The sequence below is a fragment of the Scyliorhinus torazame genome, chromosome 16, assembly GCF_047496885.1.
Source record: "Scyliorhinus torazame isolate Kashiwa2021f chromosome 16, sScyTor2.1, whole genome shotgun sequence".
In the NCBI taxonomy this organism is placed as follows: domain Eukaryota; kingdom Metazoa; phylum Chordata; class Chondrichthyes; order Carcharhiniformes; family Scyliorhinidae; genus Scyliorhinus; species Scyliorhinus torazame.
The window spans coordinates 12,212,272-12,234,680 of NC_092722.1; the positions used below are offsets into that span (position 1 = coordinate 12,212,272).

Sequence of the window (22,409 nt, forward strand, 5' to 3'; positions counted from 1 at the left end):
TATTCACTCACTACAGGCCCAGTGTGAGCTGAAGGTCTAAATCAGCATGACACCGAAATGAAATCAACCCTCCCCTCCACAGTTCAGCGAGGCATCCCTGGAGAAACTCCTCCAGGTTGTCCAGCAAAGACAGGGCGTCCTGTATCCGAGGGCTTGGAGTAGGAGGCCCACCCACCTGATCACGCCCAGTCTGGGAAGAGGAGGAGCCAGGGAGGTCAGCGCCTGCCGGCCATGAGCAGGGACTGCCCTGCAGTTCAGGGAAAGGGTGAATGATCTGATCCACTCTGTCAATCCTCTTCTCACTCCAAGCTCATGCTCTCATAAGGTCATCAGGCAGCTGAAGGGTTAAAATCCACATAGATATCACACACTACCAGCAGATGGGACATCAGCAGTGATCGCCTACCAGCCACTTTATGGTCTTCATGTCATATAAGATCAGGTGCGGCGGCACGGTGGCGCAGTGGTTAGCATTGCTGTCTCACGGCGCAAGGACCCAGGTTCAATCCCGGCCCCATCCTGATCAATGAGCCTGCACTCAGTTCAATCCTATTCTCCATGCCGTTAGAATTTCCATGGAACAGAAGGGGGCCATTCAGCCCCATCAAGTCAGCAACCACAGTCTGAAAGAGCACCCTAGCTAGGCCCAATTCCCACCCTAATCTTGTAACCCCACCAAACCTGCACACCTTTTGGACACCAAGGGGCAATTTTATCACGGTCAATCCACTTAACCTGCACATTTTTGGAGTGTGGGAGGAAACCGGATCACCCGGAGGTAACCCACACAGACACGGGGAGAACGTACAAACTCCACACAGTCACCCAAGGCCGCAATTGAACCGGGGGTTCCTGGCACTGTGAGGCAGCAGTGCTAACCACTGTGCTGCCTATTCGCAAATAATTGATAGGGTTTTCCTTCAATCGGCCCAAAATAGCAGCCTTGACGTCTCCCCACACACTCCCATATTGCATTCTTTTCAAGCTAGTTTATCCAACTGTGCGACCAACACCTTCCAACCTCCCTGTCACCCACCAAGCTCCTTCCATCATCCTTCACAGTCACCGCCTCCTAATTTCCATTGCTTCTGTTGCTATTCAGCAAACCCGCCCTCCCCCAAGTACCCTAGACCCCATTATTGTGAAATGAAAATGAAATGAAAATCGCTTATTGTCACAAGTAGGCTTCAAATGAAGTTACTGTGAAAAGCCCCTAGTCGCCACATTCTGGCACCTGTTCAGGGAGGCTGGTACGGGAATTGAACCGTGCTGCTGGCCTGCCTTGGTCTGCTTTCAAAGCCAGCGATTTAGCCCTGTGCTAAACAGCCCCATTGTCCACACTGACATTTGGGTTCCCCCCCTGCTGACTTCAATGTCGACGTCTCCATGCCCTTTGCTGGTCTGGTCCCTTCCCTGCCCCCCCCCACATGTATCCTTTCAAGGATCCCCCGATCACCCGCGGCAACCCCCCCCCCCCCCACATGAAACCATCCAATAACCTCCTCATGACTACACACCATTATGTGCACAACCGCCACTGCCCAGAAAAACCTTTCCCCGCCCAAGACTGCGTCCCAGTCTTTCGTGCCATGGCGAGCCCGCGAACACGGCCCCTACAGCCCAGAAGCCTGTTCAATAGGCCCTCGACAGCATGACCTCATCCTCGTGACAGTCTCCCCAAATGCCCCCAACAGTGTGGCCTCAGCCCCGGGATAGTCTGTTCAATATGTTAAGATTGTTTAATATTTTATTGTTTTATTTGGAATTATATACACCCCCTCAGATCCCCTAGTATAGACAAACAAAAATAAAATAGAACCCCCCCCCCCCCCGGTAAAGTATGGGGAAAATATATAACAAGACGGAGCAAATCTGGCTCAATATCTTTAAAATAAATGTTTATCCAATTAAGGGGCAAGTTAGCGTGGCCAATCCACCTCCCCTGCACATCTTTTTGGGTTGTGGGGGGTGAGGCCCACACAGGCACAGGGAGAATGTGCAAACTCCACACGGACAGTGACCCAGGGCTGGGATCGAACCCAAGTCCTCGTCACCGTGAGGCAGCAATGCTAACCACTGCGCCACCCTTTCTTGGTTCAATATCAAAGTGCACTCCTAAGGAGAATTCCGGGATGTTTTGCTGCATTGCTACGATACATAAATTCAAGTTGATGTTTCTCGTCAATTTAGCCATTTTGCACAACACAGTTATCTCTGATCTAACCATATTAAACCCAAGATGAGAAAAGAACATTAGCTCCATCGATACTCACCCTATCCATCAAACACCGCAACCTGATCCATTACTCTCCCCACCCCCCAACTGTTCTAAAAACTAACACTTGGGACAAGGCCAAAAAAAGATCTGTGGCCTATACAATAGAAGGTGAAAAAAACATCAACAGTGCAGGATTGCTTATTTTCAAATGCTAAAGATGTGCGTTCGACGTAGACAATCTTACAGAAACTCAACTCGATTTCAGCCGTGGACCGATAGAACATAGAACATAGAAAATACAGCACAGAACAGGCCCTTCGGCCCACGATGTTGTGCCGAACCTTTGTCCTAGATTAATCATAGATTATCATTGAATTTACAGTGCAGACGGAGGCCATTCGGCCCTTTGAGTCTGCACTGGCTCTTGGAAAGAGCACCCTACCCAAACTCAACACCTTCACCCAACACCAAGGGCAATTTGGACATTAAGGGCAATTTATCATTGGCCAATTCACCTAACCCGCACATCTTTGGATTGTGGGAGGAAACCGGAGCACCCGGAGGAAACCCACGCAGACACGGGGAGGACGTGCAGACTCCGCACAGTCAGTGACCCAAGCCGGAATCGAACCTGGGACCCTGGAGCCGTGAAGCAATTGTGCTATCCACAATGCTACCGTGCTGCCCTTGAGAACAAATAAATCTACAATTCCGATGGCAGGAGGAATCCCCTTCCCTGGTAATAGTTGCAAAATGCGAACCGATGGTGTAATAATTTGTACAATACCGTGCCTCCCCAGGGGTGTGCGCAGTGCAGTCAGACTTCGGTGAAACTACATTTTTGCAACAGCGCTGCAAACCCTTGGCCACTGTCTAATTTTAATTTCTTTCAAAAAAGAAAACATCAATTTTCAAACCACAACCACCCCACCGCAGGAACAACTCTCTCTTTGTCTTCAACATTGAAAGTTGGAGACTGCAAAACATTCACATCTGCAAGGGCCAAACCCAAGGTGCAGATCCCAGTGTCTGAATGACTGCGTCCACCCCACCTATCCTGGTACACGCAGACCATGGATTCCAGTAAATTGTAAACATATTTAACGCACATTCTTAAAGTGATGCATGGCTTAAACCACTGCTGGATCGGAGCGGATGCTACATGCTAACTTGTGGTTTCATTGATTAATCCCACATTGCTACAACATGGTATCGCATTGGTATCCACTTGCTACCATATATGTTTTCAAACAACAATAATTTACATTTATAGTGCCACCTTTAACATGGAAGAAAATTGCCCCGGGGTGCTTTGCAGAGGCGGATTTGCAAGTAAATGGACATCAGGCCAAAGGATTAAGAGCAGTGACCAAATATTTTGTCAAAGAGGATGGGTTTTAAGTAGAATCTTAATTATGAAGAGGCAAAGAGGGTGTGGGAAGGATTTCTGGAACTTGGGATGTGGACGGATAAATGATTGTTGAAGGCAAATGAAGAATTAATGATGTAAATATAATTGGGGGGGGGGGGCTCTTTTTCTTTCCCCAACTCAGTCCGTGCATTGTACAGCCACATTGGAAAGTTCTAATAGTGAGACGGGCCGGGATGAGTGGATCTCGACAGACGCATTAAATAGGAGGTGACATTATGAGCCATTGAGCACCAGCACAGACCTGGGCTCACAGAGGATGCTGGTCTGAGAACTGGCGCTATGGAAATGCAGCCCAAACTCAATGTGCGCTCCAGAGCAGCGGGGCTTTGATGCTAGAAGGGCAAGGAACGCTCAGTCACCCAAAAATACACACACAAAACTGCACTTCAGAGTAGATTCGGAGAGCAAGAGTGGAAAGGCGATTTAAAAAGTGGCATATTTTGAGCATAATAAACGACAGTAGCATAGCGACGTTACTGGATTAATAATCCTGGGGACTGGGGTAATACTCTAGAAACATCGGGGGGGGGGGGGGGGTGCGACAAAGATATTAAGGATCCTTACAATGCAGCTGGTGATCTGTAATTCTTTTTTCATAGAATTTACAGTGCAGAAGGAGGCCATTTGGCCCATCGAGTCTGCACCGGCTCTTGGAAAGAGCACTCTACCCAAGCCCACACCTCCACCCTATCCCATAACCCAGTAACCCCACCCAACACTAAGGGCAATTTTAGACACTAAGGGCAATTTAGCATTGCCAATCCACCTAACCTGCACATCTTTGGATTGTGGGAGGAAACCGGAGCACCCGGAGGAAACCCACGCAGACACGGGGAGAACGTGCAGACTCCGCACAGACAGTGACCCACGCCGGGAATCGAACCTGGGACCCTGGAGCTGTGAAGCAATTGTGCTAGCCACCATGCTGCCCTCCTAATGATAGAGTAGAGTAAGGTACAAGGGCTTCAATAGCAAAATGGCTTCCCCGACAGACATTTCTTATATTGGTTCTCGGTGGTCCCCTGCAAACATTGTCCCCTGGAATTCTGGGCATCAAAGTCAATGCTGTGGAGACACTAAAATCAACAAATCACTGCAGGTGCTGGAATCTGAAACAAGAACAGAGGATGCTGGATAAAACTCAGCCAGTATCGGAGAGGAGGAGAACAGAGGTAACGTTTCGAGTCCTTCTGGCTCACCTTTTGGAAAAGGTGCAAAGGAGATTTACCAGGATGTTGCCTGGAATGGAGAGTAGGTCTTACGAGGAAAGGTTGAGGGTGCTAGGCCTTTTCTCATTAGAACGGAGAAGGATGAGGGGCGACTTGATAGAGGTTTATAAGATGATCAGGGGAATAGATAGACAGTCAGAGACTTTTTCCCCGGCTGGAACAAACCATTACAGGGGGACATAAATTTACGGTGAATGGTGGAAGATATAGGGGGGATGTCAGAGGTAGGTTCTTTACCCAGAGAGTAGTGAGGGCATGGAATGCACTGCCTGTGGAAGTAGTTGAGTCGGAAACATTAGGGACCTTCAAGCAGCTATTGGATAGGTACATGGATTCCGGTAAAATGATATAGTGTAGGTTTATTTGTTCTCAAGGGCAGCACGGTAGCATTGTGGATAGCACAATTGCTTCACAGCTCCAGGGTCCCAGGTTCGATTCCGGCTTGGGTCACTGTCTGTGCGGAGTCTGCACGTCCTCCCCGTGTCTGCGTGGGTTTCCTCCGGGTGCTCCAGTTTCCTCCCACAGTCCAAAGATGTGCAGGTTAGGTGAATTGGCCAATGATAAATTGCCGTTAATGTCCAAAATTGCCCTTGGTGTTGGGTGGAGGTGTTGAGTTTGGGTAGGGTGCTCTTTCCAAGAGCCGGTGCAGACTCAAAGGGCTGAATGGCCTCCTTCTGCACTGTAAATTCAATGATAATCTATGATTAATCTAGGACAAAGGTTCGGCACAACATCGTGGGCCGAAGGGCCTGTTCTGTGCTGTATTTTCTATGTTCTATGTTCATCAGAACTGAACTGAGGGAGAGCGTGTTAGATATTAAAGAATAGCTGGAAAAGATGTAGCAAATTTAAGAATAAAAGACAGAAGGCCCGGTGTGGGAGTAGGGGGGGTGATGGGGGTGGGATGTTAAGCATTGAGGCAATACATGTATGGGATGTTTTTTTAAAAAGGGGTTTAAGGTGGAGGTGAAAGGTCACAGTCTAAAGCTGCCACGCTCAGCGTTGAGTCCCGAGGCCTGCAACGTGCCGAACTGGAAGATGAGATGCTGCCCCTCCAGCTTGCGCTGGGCATCACCGGAACATTGCAGCAGGTCAAGGACGGAGAGGTGGGCATGAGAGTCAGGTGCTGAGTTAACATGGTACGGTACAGGTAAGGTTGGGGTCATGCTTGCGGACTGAGCGAAGGTGTTCCGTAAAGCGTTCACCCAGTCTGAGTCTAGTCTCCCCACTGCAGAGGGAATACAAGAGACCAACTTGGTTGCTTTGAACAGAAACCTTCCTCCCTTCCTACCCTGGGTGCCAGTCGAGAACCACGTCCACCTCTGTTTACAGACATTAAAAATCACCATCATAGAATTTACAGTGTAGAAGGAGGCCAATCGGCCCATTGAGTGTGTACCGGCCCTTGGAAAGAGCACCCTACTTAAGCCCATACCTCCACCCTATCCCCGTAACCCCAGCTGACCTTTTTGGACACCTAGGGCGATTTATCATGGCCAATCCATTTTGGGCCCCACACCTCAGGAAGGACATACTGGCACTGGAGCGGGTCCAGCGGAGACTCACACGGATGATCCCAGGAATGGTAGGCCTAACATACGATGAACGTCTGAGGATCCTGGGATTATATTCATTGGAGTTTAGGAGGTTGAGGGGAGATCTAATAGAAACTTACAAGATAATGAATGGCTTAGATAGGGTGGACGTAGCAAAGTTGTTTCCATTAGCAGGGGAGACTAGGACCCGGGGGCACAGCCTTAGAATAAAAGGGAGTCACTTTAGAACAGAGATGAGGAGAAATTTCTTCAGCCAGAGAGTGGTGGGTCTGTGGAATTCATTGCCACAGAGGGCGGTGGAGGCCGGGAAGTTGGGTGTCTTTAAGACAGAAGTTGATAAATTCTTGATTTCTCGAGACATTAAGGGCTATGGAGAGAGAGCGGGTAAATGGAGTTGAAATCAGCCATGATTGAATGGTGGAGTGGACTCGATGGGCCGAATGGCCTTACTTCCGCTCCTATGTCTTATGGTCTTATGGTCTAACCTGCACATCTTTGGATTGTGGGAGGAAACCGGAGCAGCCAGAGGAAACCCACGCTGACACGGGGAGAACGTGCAGACTCCGCACAGACAGTGACCCAAGCCGGGAATCGAGCCCGGGATCCTGGAGCAGTGAAGCAACAGTGCTAACCACTGAGTTACCGTGCCGAAGGCACAAGTATTTTTGTCAGGGGACTGTCTCGGCAGATGCTAAAATGCAAGCTAGGATGGACTGCTGGAGAGCCAGGAACCCACACATTTGAACATAAGGCGGTGATCCGTGAGCAGTCCCATAAGATTGGAAAATAAAGCAAAGCAAAACTCACTAAATGGTGCAGCTCACAAGGGGAACACAAATAGAACCAAAAAAAAAAACCCAAAATAAATTGCGGACCACTGAAGGTTAAGGGGGGGGGGGGGTCAGCCCTTCACAACGCTCAAGCAACTGGCATGTCGAAAATGAAAAGCAAATTTTGAGCGAGTCGGATGTGGTAACGGCCTGGAAGCTGGGAGGAAGCTCAGTGTGGAGGGTGGCGAGTCTGGACTGTACGTGATACACCGCACTTGCTTACAACAAACGGAAATACGTTACCTTGAAACACACTGCAGTGGCGAGAGAGAGGGGAAAAAGAACGTACTGTCACTAATTAAACTGGCAAACATCTTGAGCTGGAGGAAGGAAGCTAGTGAACGGCAGACAACGTCTGTACGAGCCAGAGGGGTGTTAATACATGTCGCTGCCTTCTGGAGGCCAACAGGATGTGGGCTCGTGCAGACGTGTGCAGCAGAAATAAAACCACATGGGCACATTATTCATCTGCAGCCGGGGTCGGGCGTAGCACCGTGCCGAGCACTCAACTGACCGATGTTTAAAAACAGCAGATCCCCCCAACTCGCTGCTTTCCTGTGGCCTTGGCCAACTCGGCCTCCCTGCTAACGTTCTCACGGCAACAGCCGCCTGTCTTCGCGCCGCGATCCCGAGAGGTGCGAACGGAAAACGCCGGCTCCACTGTCGGTGTCCAGGTCGACAAATCCCACCCCCAACCCAGTGGGGCGGGGTGACAGCTCAGTAAAATCTAACAGATATTACTTCCAGAATAAAAAGGAACAATACGACAGTGGAGAGGGCGGTAATAGAATCTTACAGCACAAAAGGCCATTCGGCCAGTCACACCTGTGCCGTCTCACTGAATTCCAAACTGTCCCAACACTCCAGCTCCACAGTGTTGAAAATTTTCCTTTTTAATATTTCTACTTCTGGCACCTTTTCGGGCGGCGTGTCTCAGAGTGCAACAACCCTCCCCGTGCAGGGATTTCTCCTGCTTTCTCCTCAAGGTGGTTTAAATCTATGAGCAAGTGGTTGTGCAGCTTAAAGGGGTCATTGTCCTTAACCCGCTCTGCTCCAGGGAGAACACTCCCAGTCTACACGATGGCCTTTCATCTCAAAAGGATTCACATTTAAAAGGAGGAAGTGGTGCTCCAGATGCACAGTGGCCTGGCCCCGCTGCTTTCAGTGTAGGACACTGGATCTCGTGGCAGATGCATTACAATCATGCCCTGCCGCCTGGATTCCCCAACCATCGGAAATAGTTTCTCTGTACCTATCTTGTTGAATTTCTTAATCTTTTCACAAGTCGGGAGTATCATGGAATACTCTCCACTTGCATGGATACATCGCCAAGACGATGTGACACTATCCAGGACAAAGCAGTTGTTTGACTGGCACCTATCCACCACTGAAGCAGTGACTCCCTCCATCACCGCGCGCTGCGGCATCCGTGTACACCACCCACAAGAGGCACTGCAGCAACTTACTAACGCTCCTTTCACAGTACTTTCCAGGCCCCTTACAACCATCACCTTGGAGCGCGAGGGCCGCAGACACATGGGAATGCCACCGCCTGTAAGTTTTCCAAGCCACGCACACCACCTTAACTTGGAAATAAGATAATTGTTCCTGGGTCAAAATCCCTTCCCAACAGCGCTGCGGATGGACCTACACCGCACGGGCAGCACCGCCACCTTCTCCAGTGCAATCAGGGATGGGCGATAAACATTGGCCGGGCCACGAATGCAACAAAATAAAAACAAGCCTCGATCTTCGAAACTCCAGGGAATGCTACTGAAGGTGACAACAACCTCCAGGATGCGTGTCGGGTGACTTCACCCCGCATGGCTGATTCGGCACAAAGAGGGGGGGCGGGGGAACAGAAAATGTACAAAAACTATTGAGACATTTCTGGTCCTGTCACATCGAAGCTGCTGCAGAGGAGGAAAGGAATGGGAACAGGCCCTTGCGGGTGCCTTACTAATGGTCGGAATAACAAGCGTGAGGCAGGGTAGTGGGTTAATTGGCTACAAACCAGGCGGTGGTACAATACTGGACATCATCGAATAGAATTAGGATTATCATAGAATTTACAGAGCAGAAGGAGGCCATTCGGCCCATCGAGTCTGCACCGGCTCTTGGAAAGAGCACCCTGCCCAAGGTCAACACCTCCACCCTATCCCCATAACCCAGTAACCCCACCCAACACTAAGGGCAATTTGGGACACTAAGGGCAATTTATCATGGCCAACCCACCTAACCTGCACATCTTTGGACTGTGGGAGGAAACCGGAGCACCCGGAAGAATCCCACGCACACACGGGGAGAACGTGCAGACTCCACACAGACAGTGACCCAAGCCGGAATCGAACCTGGGACGCTGGAGCTGTAAAGCAATCGTGCTATCCACAATGCTACATCTGGCCGCCCTCACGGGAAAGTGGACAGGGGAAGGAATCAAAGTCTGCTTGGAGAGGGGTGGGGACATTGGGAAATTGTTTTAGGAAAATCCGTATTTTGTTTTCCGATCAAACTGAGGACAAGAGGAATTGTTGCCAGCAGAAAAGAGTTTAGCAACAGGCCTGGAACGCAGTTGGTGCAGGATAGCTGGGAATTCCAATACTTGAGCTGGGAGTTTTCAGAAACACAGTAAATAAAGAGGTAGGTTCAGCCGTGACTGAAGGACAGATCTGCAAAGTGTTACAGCGAGGACCTGCCTCATTTGCAGAAGTCAGCGTTGTGTTGTGCACACAGCCGTAAATGGATCAGCTCCACGTACCAGAATGTCTCTCTGATTTCCTTTCACCTTGCAGAGCACCAGTCGAGCACAGTAAATGTGATGGCTACCAGATCAGGGGGGGAGCCGTATTTTTCTTTTAAAAACCTGCGCCTTACATGAAAAAAAAACCAACTTGTGTTTTTACGACAATTGACCAATGGTTTCATGGTCATCGTTAGACTTTTAATTCCGGATTTTTATTGAATTCAAATGTCACCAGCTGCCCTGGTGGGATTTGAACCCGGGTCCGTAGAGTATTACCCTGGCTCTTTGGACTACCAGTCTAGTGACAATACCACTACACCACCGCCTCCCCATTCTGTACTCTTTGACAGTCACACCCAAACCCCTCCTTAGTCCAAAGATGTGCAGGTTAGGTGGATTGGCCATGCTAAATTGCCCTTAGTGTCCAAAATTGCCCTTAGTGTTGGGTGGGGTTACTGGGTTATGTGGCTATGGGGATAGGGTGGAGGTGTGGGCTTGGGTAGGGTGCTCTTTCCAAGGGCCGGTGCAGACTCGATGGGCCGAATGGCCTCCTTCTGCACTGTAAATTCTATGATTCTATAACCAATTTCTTTTTTGTGGCAGAAAGACTGCATCAAAAAAAACGGTGCATAAATAATTCCTTTTTGGGTATTTTGCTCATAATTCCTCCGTTTTCTAATCAGTCTCCCCCCCACCCCACCCCACGGCGTAACATTCGGTTTAACCAGTGTGGTTCCGCAAACTGGAAAGTGGTCGCCATTGCCGGCAGTTCCTTGATTCGAGGATGGTGCCCACTGAAGTTTCTGCTCTTGGGTCCTCGGCTCTCATTAGCACATTGCGTTCCGAGAACGGTGGGGTCGCGACTGTCCAAAGCAACCTGTGACATTATCACAAATGTAAAGAACTGTAAGGGTTAATGTTGTGTCCAGCCACTAGAGGGAGCGAGATGTAGAACTATATAAGGCATCAATGCTAAGTCTTGTGGGTGAGAGGTTGAGGAGAAAGTTGGAGGACAGACTGAAGGAAAGGAAGTGTGAGTGAGAGCAGATCATAGTTATTGTAATAGTGTAAAGATTAGTAGTGGATGAGTGTAAATTGTATGTTTATTATCTACTGTTTGTTATTTAGGAGTAAGTGTTGAATCCAATTAAATAGTGTTAATAAATCTATAGCTTTGTTCAATATAAAAGCTATTTTGTGGTCTTTGTGAACACTATGCCAAGCAAGCTAGAACGAGCAACACATAGAACAGCGCACAGCCCACCTCATTATGGCTCGGAGGATTCTTCCTTTGTTGTCAAAACACAGCACGTGAACAGCAACCCTTCACACCTGCAATCAGGTCCGAATCACACACACGCAATAGGCTTCGAATGTTGCCTGTTGCTTCTGGTTGAGGCGATGCAAGCTGGCATGAGATTGGACCATCTCAACTCAGCTCGTGGCAGGCAGCAAAGGGGAATTCAGGAGGAATCTCTTCACCCAGAGAGCGGTTAGAACGTGGAGATCGCTACGGCGAATAGCATCGAAGGAGTCGCTAGGGACGCGAGGGAGAAGGAATTAAGATGGTAATGTGGCTGAAATAGACGGGTTAGGGTTGGAGAGCAAACAGCAACACAGACCAGTTGGGACCCGTGTCCTATTTCTCTGCTGTAAACTCCATTGTGCAAACTATCCAACATGTGGCACTAAATTGGTGTGAGAAAATTCATATCAGTGGAAAAAAACCTGAAAATAAAAGCTTGCATTTTTATAGCGCCACGCATGACCGTCCAAGTGCTTTAAAGCTGATTTTGAAGGGTGGTTACTGTTGTAGCCTGGCAGCCAATCTACGCACAGCAAGCTCCCACAAACAGCAATTGAGAGCAATGTGAGAGCAACTGCGAAATAGTGCCATGGGATCGGTTGCATCCATCCAAGCAGGCAGACGGGTCCTTAGTTTGGAGTCTCAGCTGCAAGGCGGCACCTCCGATGGTGCAGCACTCTCTCAGTGCGGCGTTGGGCGTGTCAGTCTAGGTTTCCGTGCTCAAGTCGCCGTCTGGGGTAACTTGGGACAAGGCAAACTGCGAAATGGAGTGAAGGAAGTTTCTCTCTTCATCTAAATGACGGGACACAACGAACGAGTGGGCAGCAAGGTAGCACAGTGGTTACCACAGTTGCTTCACAGCTCCAGGGTCCCAGGTTTGATTCCCGCTGGGTCACCATCTGTGCAGAGTCTGCACCTTCTCCCAGTGTCTGTGTGGGGTTTCCTCCGGGTGCTCCGGTTTCCTCCCACAGTCCAGGTTAGGTGGATTGGCCATGCTAAATTGCCCTTAGCGTCCAAAAAGGTTAAGTGGGGGTTACGGGGATTGGGTAGATATGTGGGCTTGAGTAGGGTGCTCTTTGTAAGGGCCGGTGCAGACTCGATGGGCCAAATGGCGTCCTTCTGCTCTGTAAATTCGATGATCTATGACACCAGGCCCATGCACGACATTCGGAACCAGCGCACAAAATGGCCTCTTTCACCTAAATTATTCACAGGAATCCGCAACGTCAAGTTCTACAATTCCTCCGGGGTGTTTGAAGGCAATTTATTCCACAGAAAAATGATTGATCATCAAGGCTCAACCATGAAAATAACTTCTGAATTTAAAATTGTATTATTTGCCCACCTATCGGACACAAATATTACCAAAGATGTAATCTCTCTCTAAATCTTTATATACACTGCCCCTCGTTTAACAACAGCAGAATCAGGCAGATATTGGTTCAATCCTTCAGCCTATTCACGTTCACAGTTCCACTTAGTGACATTTATTAAGATTTTCCCGTCCAGTGTACCTGCTGGGCCACAAAACACTTCTTTTGCTTGGAAATAAAAAGTAGCTTCAAACCGCCACAGTCACGGCCAAATATTTCCAAAACATTTCAGTTTAAAATCCTGCTGTATCTTATGGTCTGGCAAATACAGTACTACTATTTTTGCCCATTTTTTGTTGTAGTTGCCCCTTGTCTCGCTTGGGCATTTTAAAGGGGCAGTTAAGAGTCAACATTGCTGTGGGTCTGGAGTCACATGTAGGCCAGACCAGGTAAGGGCAGCAGATTTCCTTCCCTAAAGGACATTAGTGAACAAGATGGGTTTATACAACAATCACCGATGGTTTCATGCTCATCATTACTGAGATGGGCTTGATGTTATTTATTAATTGAATTTGAATTCCACCATCTGTCGCGGTGGGATTTGAATCCACGTGCTCAGAGCATTAATTTAATTGTTTAAAAAAAAAAATCTTTATTGTCACAAGTAAATAAATAATCATTATTGTCACAAGTAGGCTTACATATAATATTGCAATGAAGTTACTGTGAAAAGCCCCTAGTCGCCACTTTCTGGCACCTGTTCGGGTACACGGAGGGAGAATTCAAAATTCTCAACTGATACGGGAATAGCCTGGACCTCTGGATTGCTCGCCCAGTGACACATCACCACGTCACCATCGCCCCTGACCATGCTAGAGAGAAGCAGTTTTTGATGACTGGACTGCATAAAGGGTGACCAGACTGAATGAGATGATCTGTAGGATGGGCGTTGTACTGAGTCCACGATGGGGACATTATTGACATCGACCAAAGTGTGGGCAGTGCAAGAGGCAAATGCACGGGAGAAACTGGAATGTTGAATTCAGGGAATGCAGTCAACGCCCCAAAATCCCATCCTCATTTTATCCAAACTGCACCCTGCCCGGAAGGTGCACAAATCCATACAGATTCCCAGGCCCAATCCATTTGCAATTATTTCTCGAAGTACAAACCAAACCGGTACCAACAACGCCACACCCAGGAAGCTCGGATAGCCGGCCCTCATCTCAATGAGATACCCAAGCAGTACTCACAGGTTTTGTTCCTTTCTGCCTTTTCCAGAATCCTTGCAGTGCAGAACGAGGCCCTTTGGCCCACCGAGTATGTACTGGCCCTCTGAAAGCCAGTCTGCTATACCCCCGTAACCTTGCACATTCTTTATTTTCCCCATTCACTCTTGAATACCTCGAGTGAACCTGCCTCCACCATCCTCTCAGGAATACTCCAACCACCCTCTGGGCGAGAAACATTTCCCTCACCGTTACTTGTACTCCTTTGACTGATTATTTCGAATCTGTGCCCTCGAGTTACAGATTCATCTATTCATAGATGTTTGCAGCACCGAAGGAGGCCATTCAGCCCATCGTGTCCATGTCAGTCAACAAAGATCTGACTACACTAATCCCATTTTCCAGCGCTCGGCCCTTAGCCCTGGAGTTTATGGCAGCGCAAGTGAATATCTAATTACCTCTTAAATACTGTAAGAATTTCTGACTCAACCGCCCTTTCAGGGAATAGGTTCCAGACTCCCACCACCCTATGGGGTGAAAACGTTTCTCCTCAACTCCCCTCTTAGCCTTCTATCATTTACCTTAAATCTATGGCCCCTGGTTATTGACCCTTCTCCATTTCTTTGCATTATCACGAAACAGCATCAATGTAAAAGGCATTTTCCAAAAAGGGACAAGAGTTAAAACGGATTATAGTTTAACATCTGTGGTAAGGAACAAGTTGGGATCTTTAAATAGGAAATGAATAATCACCTAGCTGAAGAGAAATTAAATAGAAGCAGACAAAACAGCATTTCAGGAATGGAAGACAATGTTTGCCAAAACGGATGCAGTTCTTTAAGGTGCTGACGGGGGAAACGCAGTGGATGCGGTATATATGGACTTTCAGCAAGCTTTTGACAAAGCAGGCGTGCAGGAGACTATTGGGGAGGATCAACAGGTATGTACTTGGGGGAGGGGATCACACAGGATCCAGACTGGTTATAAGCGACGAAAGAAAGCCTTGACGTTAAAGACAGTTTCTCAGAATCGGTATCAGTTGTATTACACAGGATCCTGTCCCCAAACTGCTCGTGTTCACTAGCCAGCTTCGCCCGATTAAGAGGTTCAAATGAAATTATTCTTAATCCAGTTCAGAGTGCACCTAAATCACCAGGACTGAACAAATGCCACATTCTCTCCAATTAGCACAAAGGATAACCCAAACAACGTATTGGGAGTAAAACATGGCGCACCCACATTTTCCCCACTGTGCCGCCATATTTTACACATTCACATCATATCATCAATACCAACACCAAGACACAATAGTAATATCAATGCAAGACAGATCGTTGACACATTCAAACTCAATGTATCTCCATCGACAGTATACACCCAGGGTGCTAAACGAAGTTGGGTACAAATTCAACAAAGTATTACCTACTGTCATGAGGGAATTGATGAATACCAGTGCAGTCTCAGTAGAATAGAAACAGACTAACAGGTTAATTATTCCCCCCCCACAAAAAAAACCCTCAACAAACTGTGGTTATCTGGACGGCTCAGTGGTTAGCACTGCTGCCTCACAGCGCCAGGAACCCGGGTTCAATTCCGGCTTTGGGGGACTGTCTGCGTGGAGTTTGCACTTTCTCCCCATGTGGGTTTCCTGCGGGTGCTCCGATTTCCTCCCACAGTCCAAAGAGGCGTAGGTGAGGTCGATTGACCATGCTAAAATTGCCCTTTAAAGTCCAAAAGGATATGTGGGATTACCGGGTGAGTGTTGGGGGCGTGGGCCTTGGTCGGGTGCTCTTTTGGAGGGTCAGCACAGATTTGATGGGCTGAATGGCCTCCTTCTGCACTGTAGGGATACTTATGAACCGCAGACCAGGAACCAATGACCTTCCAGAATCGATGAATAGGGACACACAAGACAAACAGTAACAGCGGCTGTGATTGGCCAAGTCCCAAGAGACTTCAAAGAGTCCGGAACTGTTGTCAATCCAGGTACATTTGGGGTAAATGGTGAGGAAAACGCAGCAGAAATGCTACCCACGTCCCCTTAACCCCTCCTAAACTACAAGAGGGAGGATGTCAAAGGGAATGGCATTATTTCAGAGGGGAATCCTGGTGTAGGTTTTTTTGGGGGGTGGGGGTCGGATTTGGGGGCGGTAGGAATTACCAACCCACTTGTCTCATCTCCGCACACCTTCAGCGAGCAGGGATTCGAAGGTAAAGCCCGTCCTTAATGTCCAACGTCTTGTTCTTGAGCTCGGGCTAAAATAATTCACTCTTCAGCTTTGAAAGAAGCCACCAGGTATAATTGAGGTGGCTCATGTGAAACTAAATACTAAAATAGCTCACCTTGGATTGGATTTGTTTATTGTCACGTGTGCCGAGGTACAGTGAAAAGTATTTTTCTGCGAGCAGCTCATCAGATCATTAAGTACATGAGAAGAAAAGGGAATAGAAGAAAATACATAATAGAGAACGAGTACAAGTTAAGTAAAAAGTGGATCTGTTGGGGAGAGCTCGCAGAGCGTCACCTCGTTCCGGCGCCATCTTCTGGACCTTGGAACACGGCTACAAGTTAAACCACAATCGAGGGTGCCAGAAGTGGAAACTAGTGAACTCAGACAAGGTCCTGACAGCAGAGGAACCCAACATCTCAACAGTTCAGCACACTTACATCCACATAGTCCCAATAACAAAGTGTAGACGCATCACCATTAACACTGTGGCTGTCACAGTTCGCCGCCACCTTCTAAGACAGCCACGGTTGCAACTTCTCACCGTTAAAGAAGACAACATCCAGTTTTGTTCAACGAACAGATCGGCCTGTTACAACACTGCCGTGAGGACACAGTCCTCTCCCTGCGTCTGAAGCATTCACTGCTGTCATACACTTAATACTGCGACCACTGTTCCGTATTAACATTCAATCCACCAGAATGGAAAGTAAGCTAAGTAACAACACTGCATAATATACATTTCCAAACTGCTGTGTATCTAAAACGCTTTGGAATACCACAAAGGAAGATGGTTGTGGTGGTTGGAGGTCAATCATCTCATATCCAGGACATCACTGCAGGAGCTCCTCAGGGTAGTGTCCTCGGCCCAGCCATCTTCAGCCGCTTCATCAATGACCTTCCTTCCATCAAAAGCTCAGAAGTGGGGATGTTCGCTGATGACTCCACAATGTTCAGCACCATTTGCGGCGACTCAGATAAAGAAGACCTTTCACCTGGTCCACGTTTGTGAGAGCCGGTACTGAACGGCACCCGGCTGGGGACTCCCTGGGGAGGCTGTGAGGTGAGCTTGCCTTAGTCGATTTAATACGTACTTGGGCGTGCGCGGCTTGGAGGGAGGGATCCTGATTGCGCCACCTTTCGAGGTCCGGGTAGATCCTGTGAGGTGAACTGGCTGCTTGGAGGCTGGTAGATTCTGTAAAACTTGTGACTCTAAATGCCGCAGGACTATTCTACAGTCAACCGGCATGAACCATTTCATGATCCATCTGGAAACACCATCACCAGCAATGGGGGTGGACCTACCCCACATGGGCTTGCGCGGTTCCAGGAGGCAGCTCACTCACCACCTTCCCGAAGGCAATCAGGGTGGCGCCATAATTGTCGGCCTAGCCAGCGAGACCCAGAGCACATGAATGAAGTTTAAAAATCTAGGGAGCATGCATAGAGCATGAAACACTGCAGAGTCTCCACAATAACTTCCTGAGCAAAGATCATAGCACAGACGTACCTCCAGCAGGAAAGGCGTCACTGGAATAAATGTCTTGGTGTTGTCAGACAGCAGTGTCAGCGCTCGGACACAGTGCAACCGAAGAGGATAGTAACGGGCTGTGGGCACCAACCTGAAAAACAAATTCAAAACACAATCACAACTGGTTTTGTGACGGTACTTATTTTATTTTTTTTTTAAATAATTTTTATTCAAGGTTTTCATAAAATATCAATAACAAAATGAGAAAGAAAAAAAGAACCCAACAGGGTTAAGTACAAAACACAATCTAAAAAAAGCAACCCCCAAACCCCTTCCCCCCCCCCCCCCCGTACCTAAATAATAAATTAACATTAACACCCCGACTTAACACAACAGGTGTATACACCCCCTCAGACCCTCCAGTGTAAATAACATAAACAAAGATAAAGTAACCCCCCCCCACCCCCCGTACCTAAATAATAAATTAACATTAACACCCCGACTTAACACAACAGGTGTATACACCCCCTCAGACCCTCCAGTGTAAATAACATAAACAAAAATAAAGTAACCCCCCCCCCCACCCCCCGAGCTGCTGCTGCCATTGACCAATGTCTATCGTTCTGCCAGAAAGTCTAAGAACGGTTGCCACTGCCTAAAGAACCCTTGTACCGATCCTCTCAAGGCGAATTTCACCCTCTCCAATTTAATGAACCCTGCCATATCGCTGATCCAGGATTCCACGCTTGGGGGCCTCGTATCTTTCCACTGAAGGAGAATCCTTCGCCGGGCTACCAGGGACGCAAAGGCCAGAATTCCGGCCTCTTTCGCCTCCTGCACTCCCGGCTCCTCTGCCACCCCAAATATTGCGAGCCCCCAGCCCGGTTTGACCCTGGATCCTACCACCCTCGACACCGTCCTCGCTACGCCCTTCCAAAATTCCTCCAGCGCTGGGCATGCCCAGAACGTTTGGGTGTGATTTGCTGGGCTCCCTGAGCACCTAACACACCTGTCCTCACCCCCAAAGAACCTGCTCATCCTTGTCCTGGTCATGTGTGCCCTGTGCAGCACCTTAAACTGTATGAGGCTGAGCCTCGCGCATGAAGAGGAAGAGTTCACCCTCCCTAGGGCATCTGCCCACGTTCCCTCTTCGATCTCCTCTCCCAACTCCTCCTCCCACTTACCTTTCAACTCCACCACCGAGGCCTCCTCTTCCTCCTGCATCCTCTGGTAAGTTTCCGAGATCTTTCCCCCCCGAGAGCACCCTGTCCTGTACTGTGTGTGGCAGTAGCCGTGGGAATTCCACCACCTGCCGTCTGGCAAACGCCCTTACCTGTAAGTACCTGAAGGTGTTCCCTGGGGGGAGCCCGTACTTCTCCTCCAGCTCACCCAAGCTCGCGAACTTCCCCTTCACAAACAGGTCCCCCAACTTTCGTATGCCTGCCCTGTGCCACCCCGAAAACCCTCCACCTGTTCTTCCTGGGGCGAACCGGTGGTTCCCCCGTAATAGGATCCACGCCGAGGCCCTAACTTCCCCCCTATGCCGCCTCCACTGCCCCCAAATCTTGAGGGCCGCCACCACCACCGGGCTCGTGGTATACCTCCTTGGAGGGAGCGGCAGCGGTGCCGTTGCCAGCGCCCCCAGACTCATACCCACACAGGACGCCGTCTCCAGCCTCTTCCATGCAGCCCCCTTCCCCTCCATCACCCACTTGCGCACCATTGTCGCATTGGCGGCCCAGTAGTACCCACAGAGGTTGGGCAGCGCCAGCCTCCCCTATCTCTACTCCGCTCCAGGAACACCCTTCTCACCCTCGAAGTCCCTCGCACCCACACAAACCCCATTATACTCCTGTTAACCCGCCTGAAAAAAGCCTTCGGGATAAACACGGGGAGGCACTGGAACAGGAACAAAAACCTTGGGAGCACCGTCATTTTGACTGACTGCACCCTACCCGCCAGGGACAGCGGCAACACGTCCCACCTCTTGAACTCCTCCTCCATTTGCTCCACCAGCCTTGTAAAGTTAAGCCTATGCAGGGCCCCCCAGCTCCTGGCCACCTGGACCCCCCAATTGTGACGGTACTTATGATGCATGCACACAGACACACAAGTGGATGTGCGCACATGGATACACAAACACGACATGTGGGTGCACGGATAAATAGTCTTTATTCCGAAAGTTAGTACATATAGAAAAGACTTGCAAAAAAAATCAGCTCAAATATTTAAGGCGGCTGGATCATTTTAAATCTTGATTCCAGTAAAAATGTAACCTGCGAATGTTTCACACTTGCATTAAAAATGTGTTTCTTTTATTAATTGCTGTCATTGGATTTAGCCCCTCATTGATCCTGGTGTTCCTAGACTTCAAATTATGAAGTGTGGCTGCACCGTACGCCAAGAGGGCACCAAGATGATAATGAAGCATTTAATTGGGCACCGCACATTGACGCTTCTCTTCAATAACACTTAGCCTCTCATTTGGTCTTCCTGGCTTATCAGCAGTCGCCAGAGTCTGCTGCAGGCCACGTGACAGAGCCACTCTGTATCGATCAACAAGAGACACAAGCATAAAGTTGGGTTGGGTGGTGGGAAGATTTACCCTCTGAACTGCTCTCTGCCTTACCGATGGAACGCGACTTCTCCCCATCGAAACATAGAGACCACACCACACCGAACCAACAACATCTTGCGTTCGTATAGCACCTTTAACTTGTCAAACCACTTTTCCTAGTGGCCTTGGAAGTAAATCCCAGAATCCATAACCATTCAGAAAGCAAGAATTCACATTTACCTAGCACTCCGCAGCTGGCGATAGCAAAAGACCATGGGTGCTGGAAACCAGAGGTAAAAACAGAACATGCTGGAAATGCTCAGCAGGTCAGACGGCCGCTGGGAGAGGGAAGCAGACTTCGTGTCTGCGGTGATCAGAACCGTTCTGAGGCTGCCAGCCCAGCAGAGTAGATCAGGGATAGGTGGGAACTTTAGCAAAGGACTGCGGCAATGTACTACAAGAATTAAGGAGGAATGTTGCCGTTTCCTCTATTCAGGTCATGCTTAAACAAAAGGTTTTCAACAAAAGTGCTGAATAATTCTGAAGGGGCTAATTGAGAGAAATGTCCTGAAACGAAGAAGCACCAACACGAGGAGGAAACAAAGGAAGAGGACACGCAGTGGAGCACCGACATCCGTCACACTGTGTTAACTGTACTAAGTAACTCTTCTTCTACTCAATGCCTGGCTGGTGCTCTACATCTACAAAGCTGAAAAAAAATTAATCTTTTTACTCAAGAGTCTCCATCTCAGGGAGGAGGCTTCAGGCTAATCCACGTCCAACAACCTGCTCTGAAAACTCTGCTCACATTTTGACAGCTGTGACACACCCCAGGCAGCAGCAGAGACAATCCACAGCATTCTGGAACAATCAACCGCGTCCTAAACAAAATAACGAGCAACCGTCTAAATAAAAAAGGCAATCCGCCCCGTCTCCCAAAGTTAACGTATCCTTTAAAAGAAATTTGATCCTCAGCAAAACGTAACCCAGTTCTTCCGTGGCCGATACCTTATCTCTGCCCAGGTTTCACCGAAATCCACCCATTAATTTCTGAAATATATCATTTACAGAAAACAGGCGAATGGGGGTGAAAATATTCACTTCACCCACCTTCAGTGGTGGAGGTAACAATACTGTGTTCACGGACAATCCCGACGGCCAAACACAGTTACTCACCCTGCAACAAACCTCATTAAGTCCGAATCGGTGTGAAAATAAAGCTACAATATTTTAATGATGTTTTAGAGGGCTGGTTTAGCACACTGGGCTAAATCGCTGGCTTTTAAAGCAGATCAAGGCAGGCCAGCAGCGCAGGTTCAATTCCCGTACCAGCCTCCCCGAACAGGCACCGAAATGTGGCGACTAGGGGCTTTTCACAGTAACTTCATTGAAGCCTACTTGTGTGACAATAAGCGATTTTCATTTCATTTCATAACAGAATCCCATTGTTACAACAATATACTGTTCATCATAAAATATGCCACAATCAGCACCTGCTTTAGTCTTTAACACTCCCTTTGTCTTAACCCATGACATCTTTGTCAAATCTCTCCTTGTTCCCACCTATCCCTGATCTACTCTGCTCCACCCCCTCTTAAACGGTATTAAATCCATCGCATTTCTCCCCCTCATTAGTTCCGAAGAAGAGACATGGGGACTCGGAACACTAACTGCGTTTCTCACTCCACAGTTGCTGCCACACCTGCTGGGTTTTTCCAGCAATGTTTTGTTTTTATTTCAGGTTTCCAGCGTCCGCATCATTTTGCTTTTATTTAACTTGTTCCTCCTGTGCGAAGGAGTTTGTTACTGGAACATTAATACGTTTACAATCGTGCTGCGTGAGCATAATTGCTTGGCCGAGGGAGACAGGAATTTCCCTCCACCAACTATGGATCCACGTTGGGCAATACAGCGAAAGCACTACTCCCCCATAATCAATGTCTTAATATTAATCATCACTTCATTTTAGCTGCACTGATCGTAGTTAAGATGAGTACCAACTTCCGTCACACTTACAAAATCAGTGATCGTATGATTTTTTTGGGGGGGTTAAAAAAAAACGATGACCGATTTGTAACCTTCAGGGTTGTAGTCACATTGCTACAAGGAGCGTTTTAATCCTTTAATGAAACAGCTGATAGAATTAATCATGTCCTGGGCACAACCGGGCTCGCACATGTTAAAATCTCTCTACCAGGATGTGACCACGGCTCGACCCGGCTCCAAGGGTTAGATTATGAGGCAAGGTCACATACACTGGAATACAGATTGAGGAGTGATCGGATTTAAAGATTTTG

At 48.4% G+C, this 22,409-nt stretch overlaps 1 protein-coding gene across 1 annotated transcript in view; it reads right to left on the bottom strand.

Moving 5' to 3' along the window:
• Positions 1–22,409, bottom strand: part of noc2l (NOC2-like nucleolar associated transcriptional repressor) — a 205,497-nt gene that overhangs the window by 90,714 nt on the left and 92,374 nt on the right. Inside the window, exon 12 of the mRNA XM_072477726.1 lies at positions 17,595–17,706. Within this exon, the coding sequence (XP_072333827.1) occupies positions 17,595–17,706 (112 nt within the window). The remainder of the gene's footprint in view (positions 1–17,594; positions 17,707–22,409) is intronic.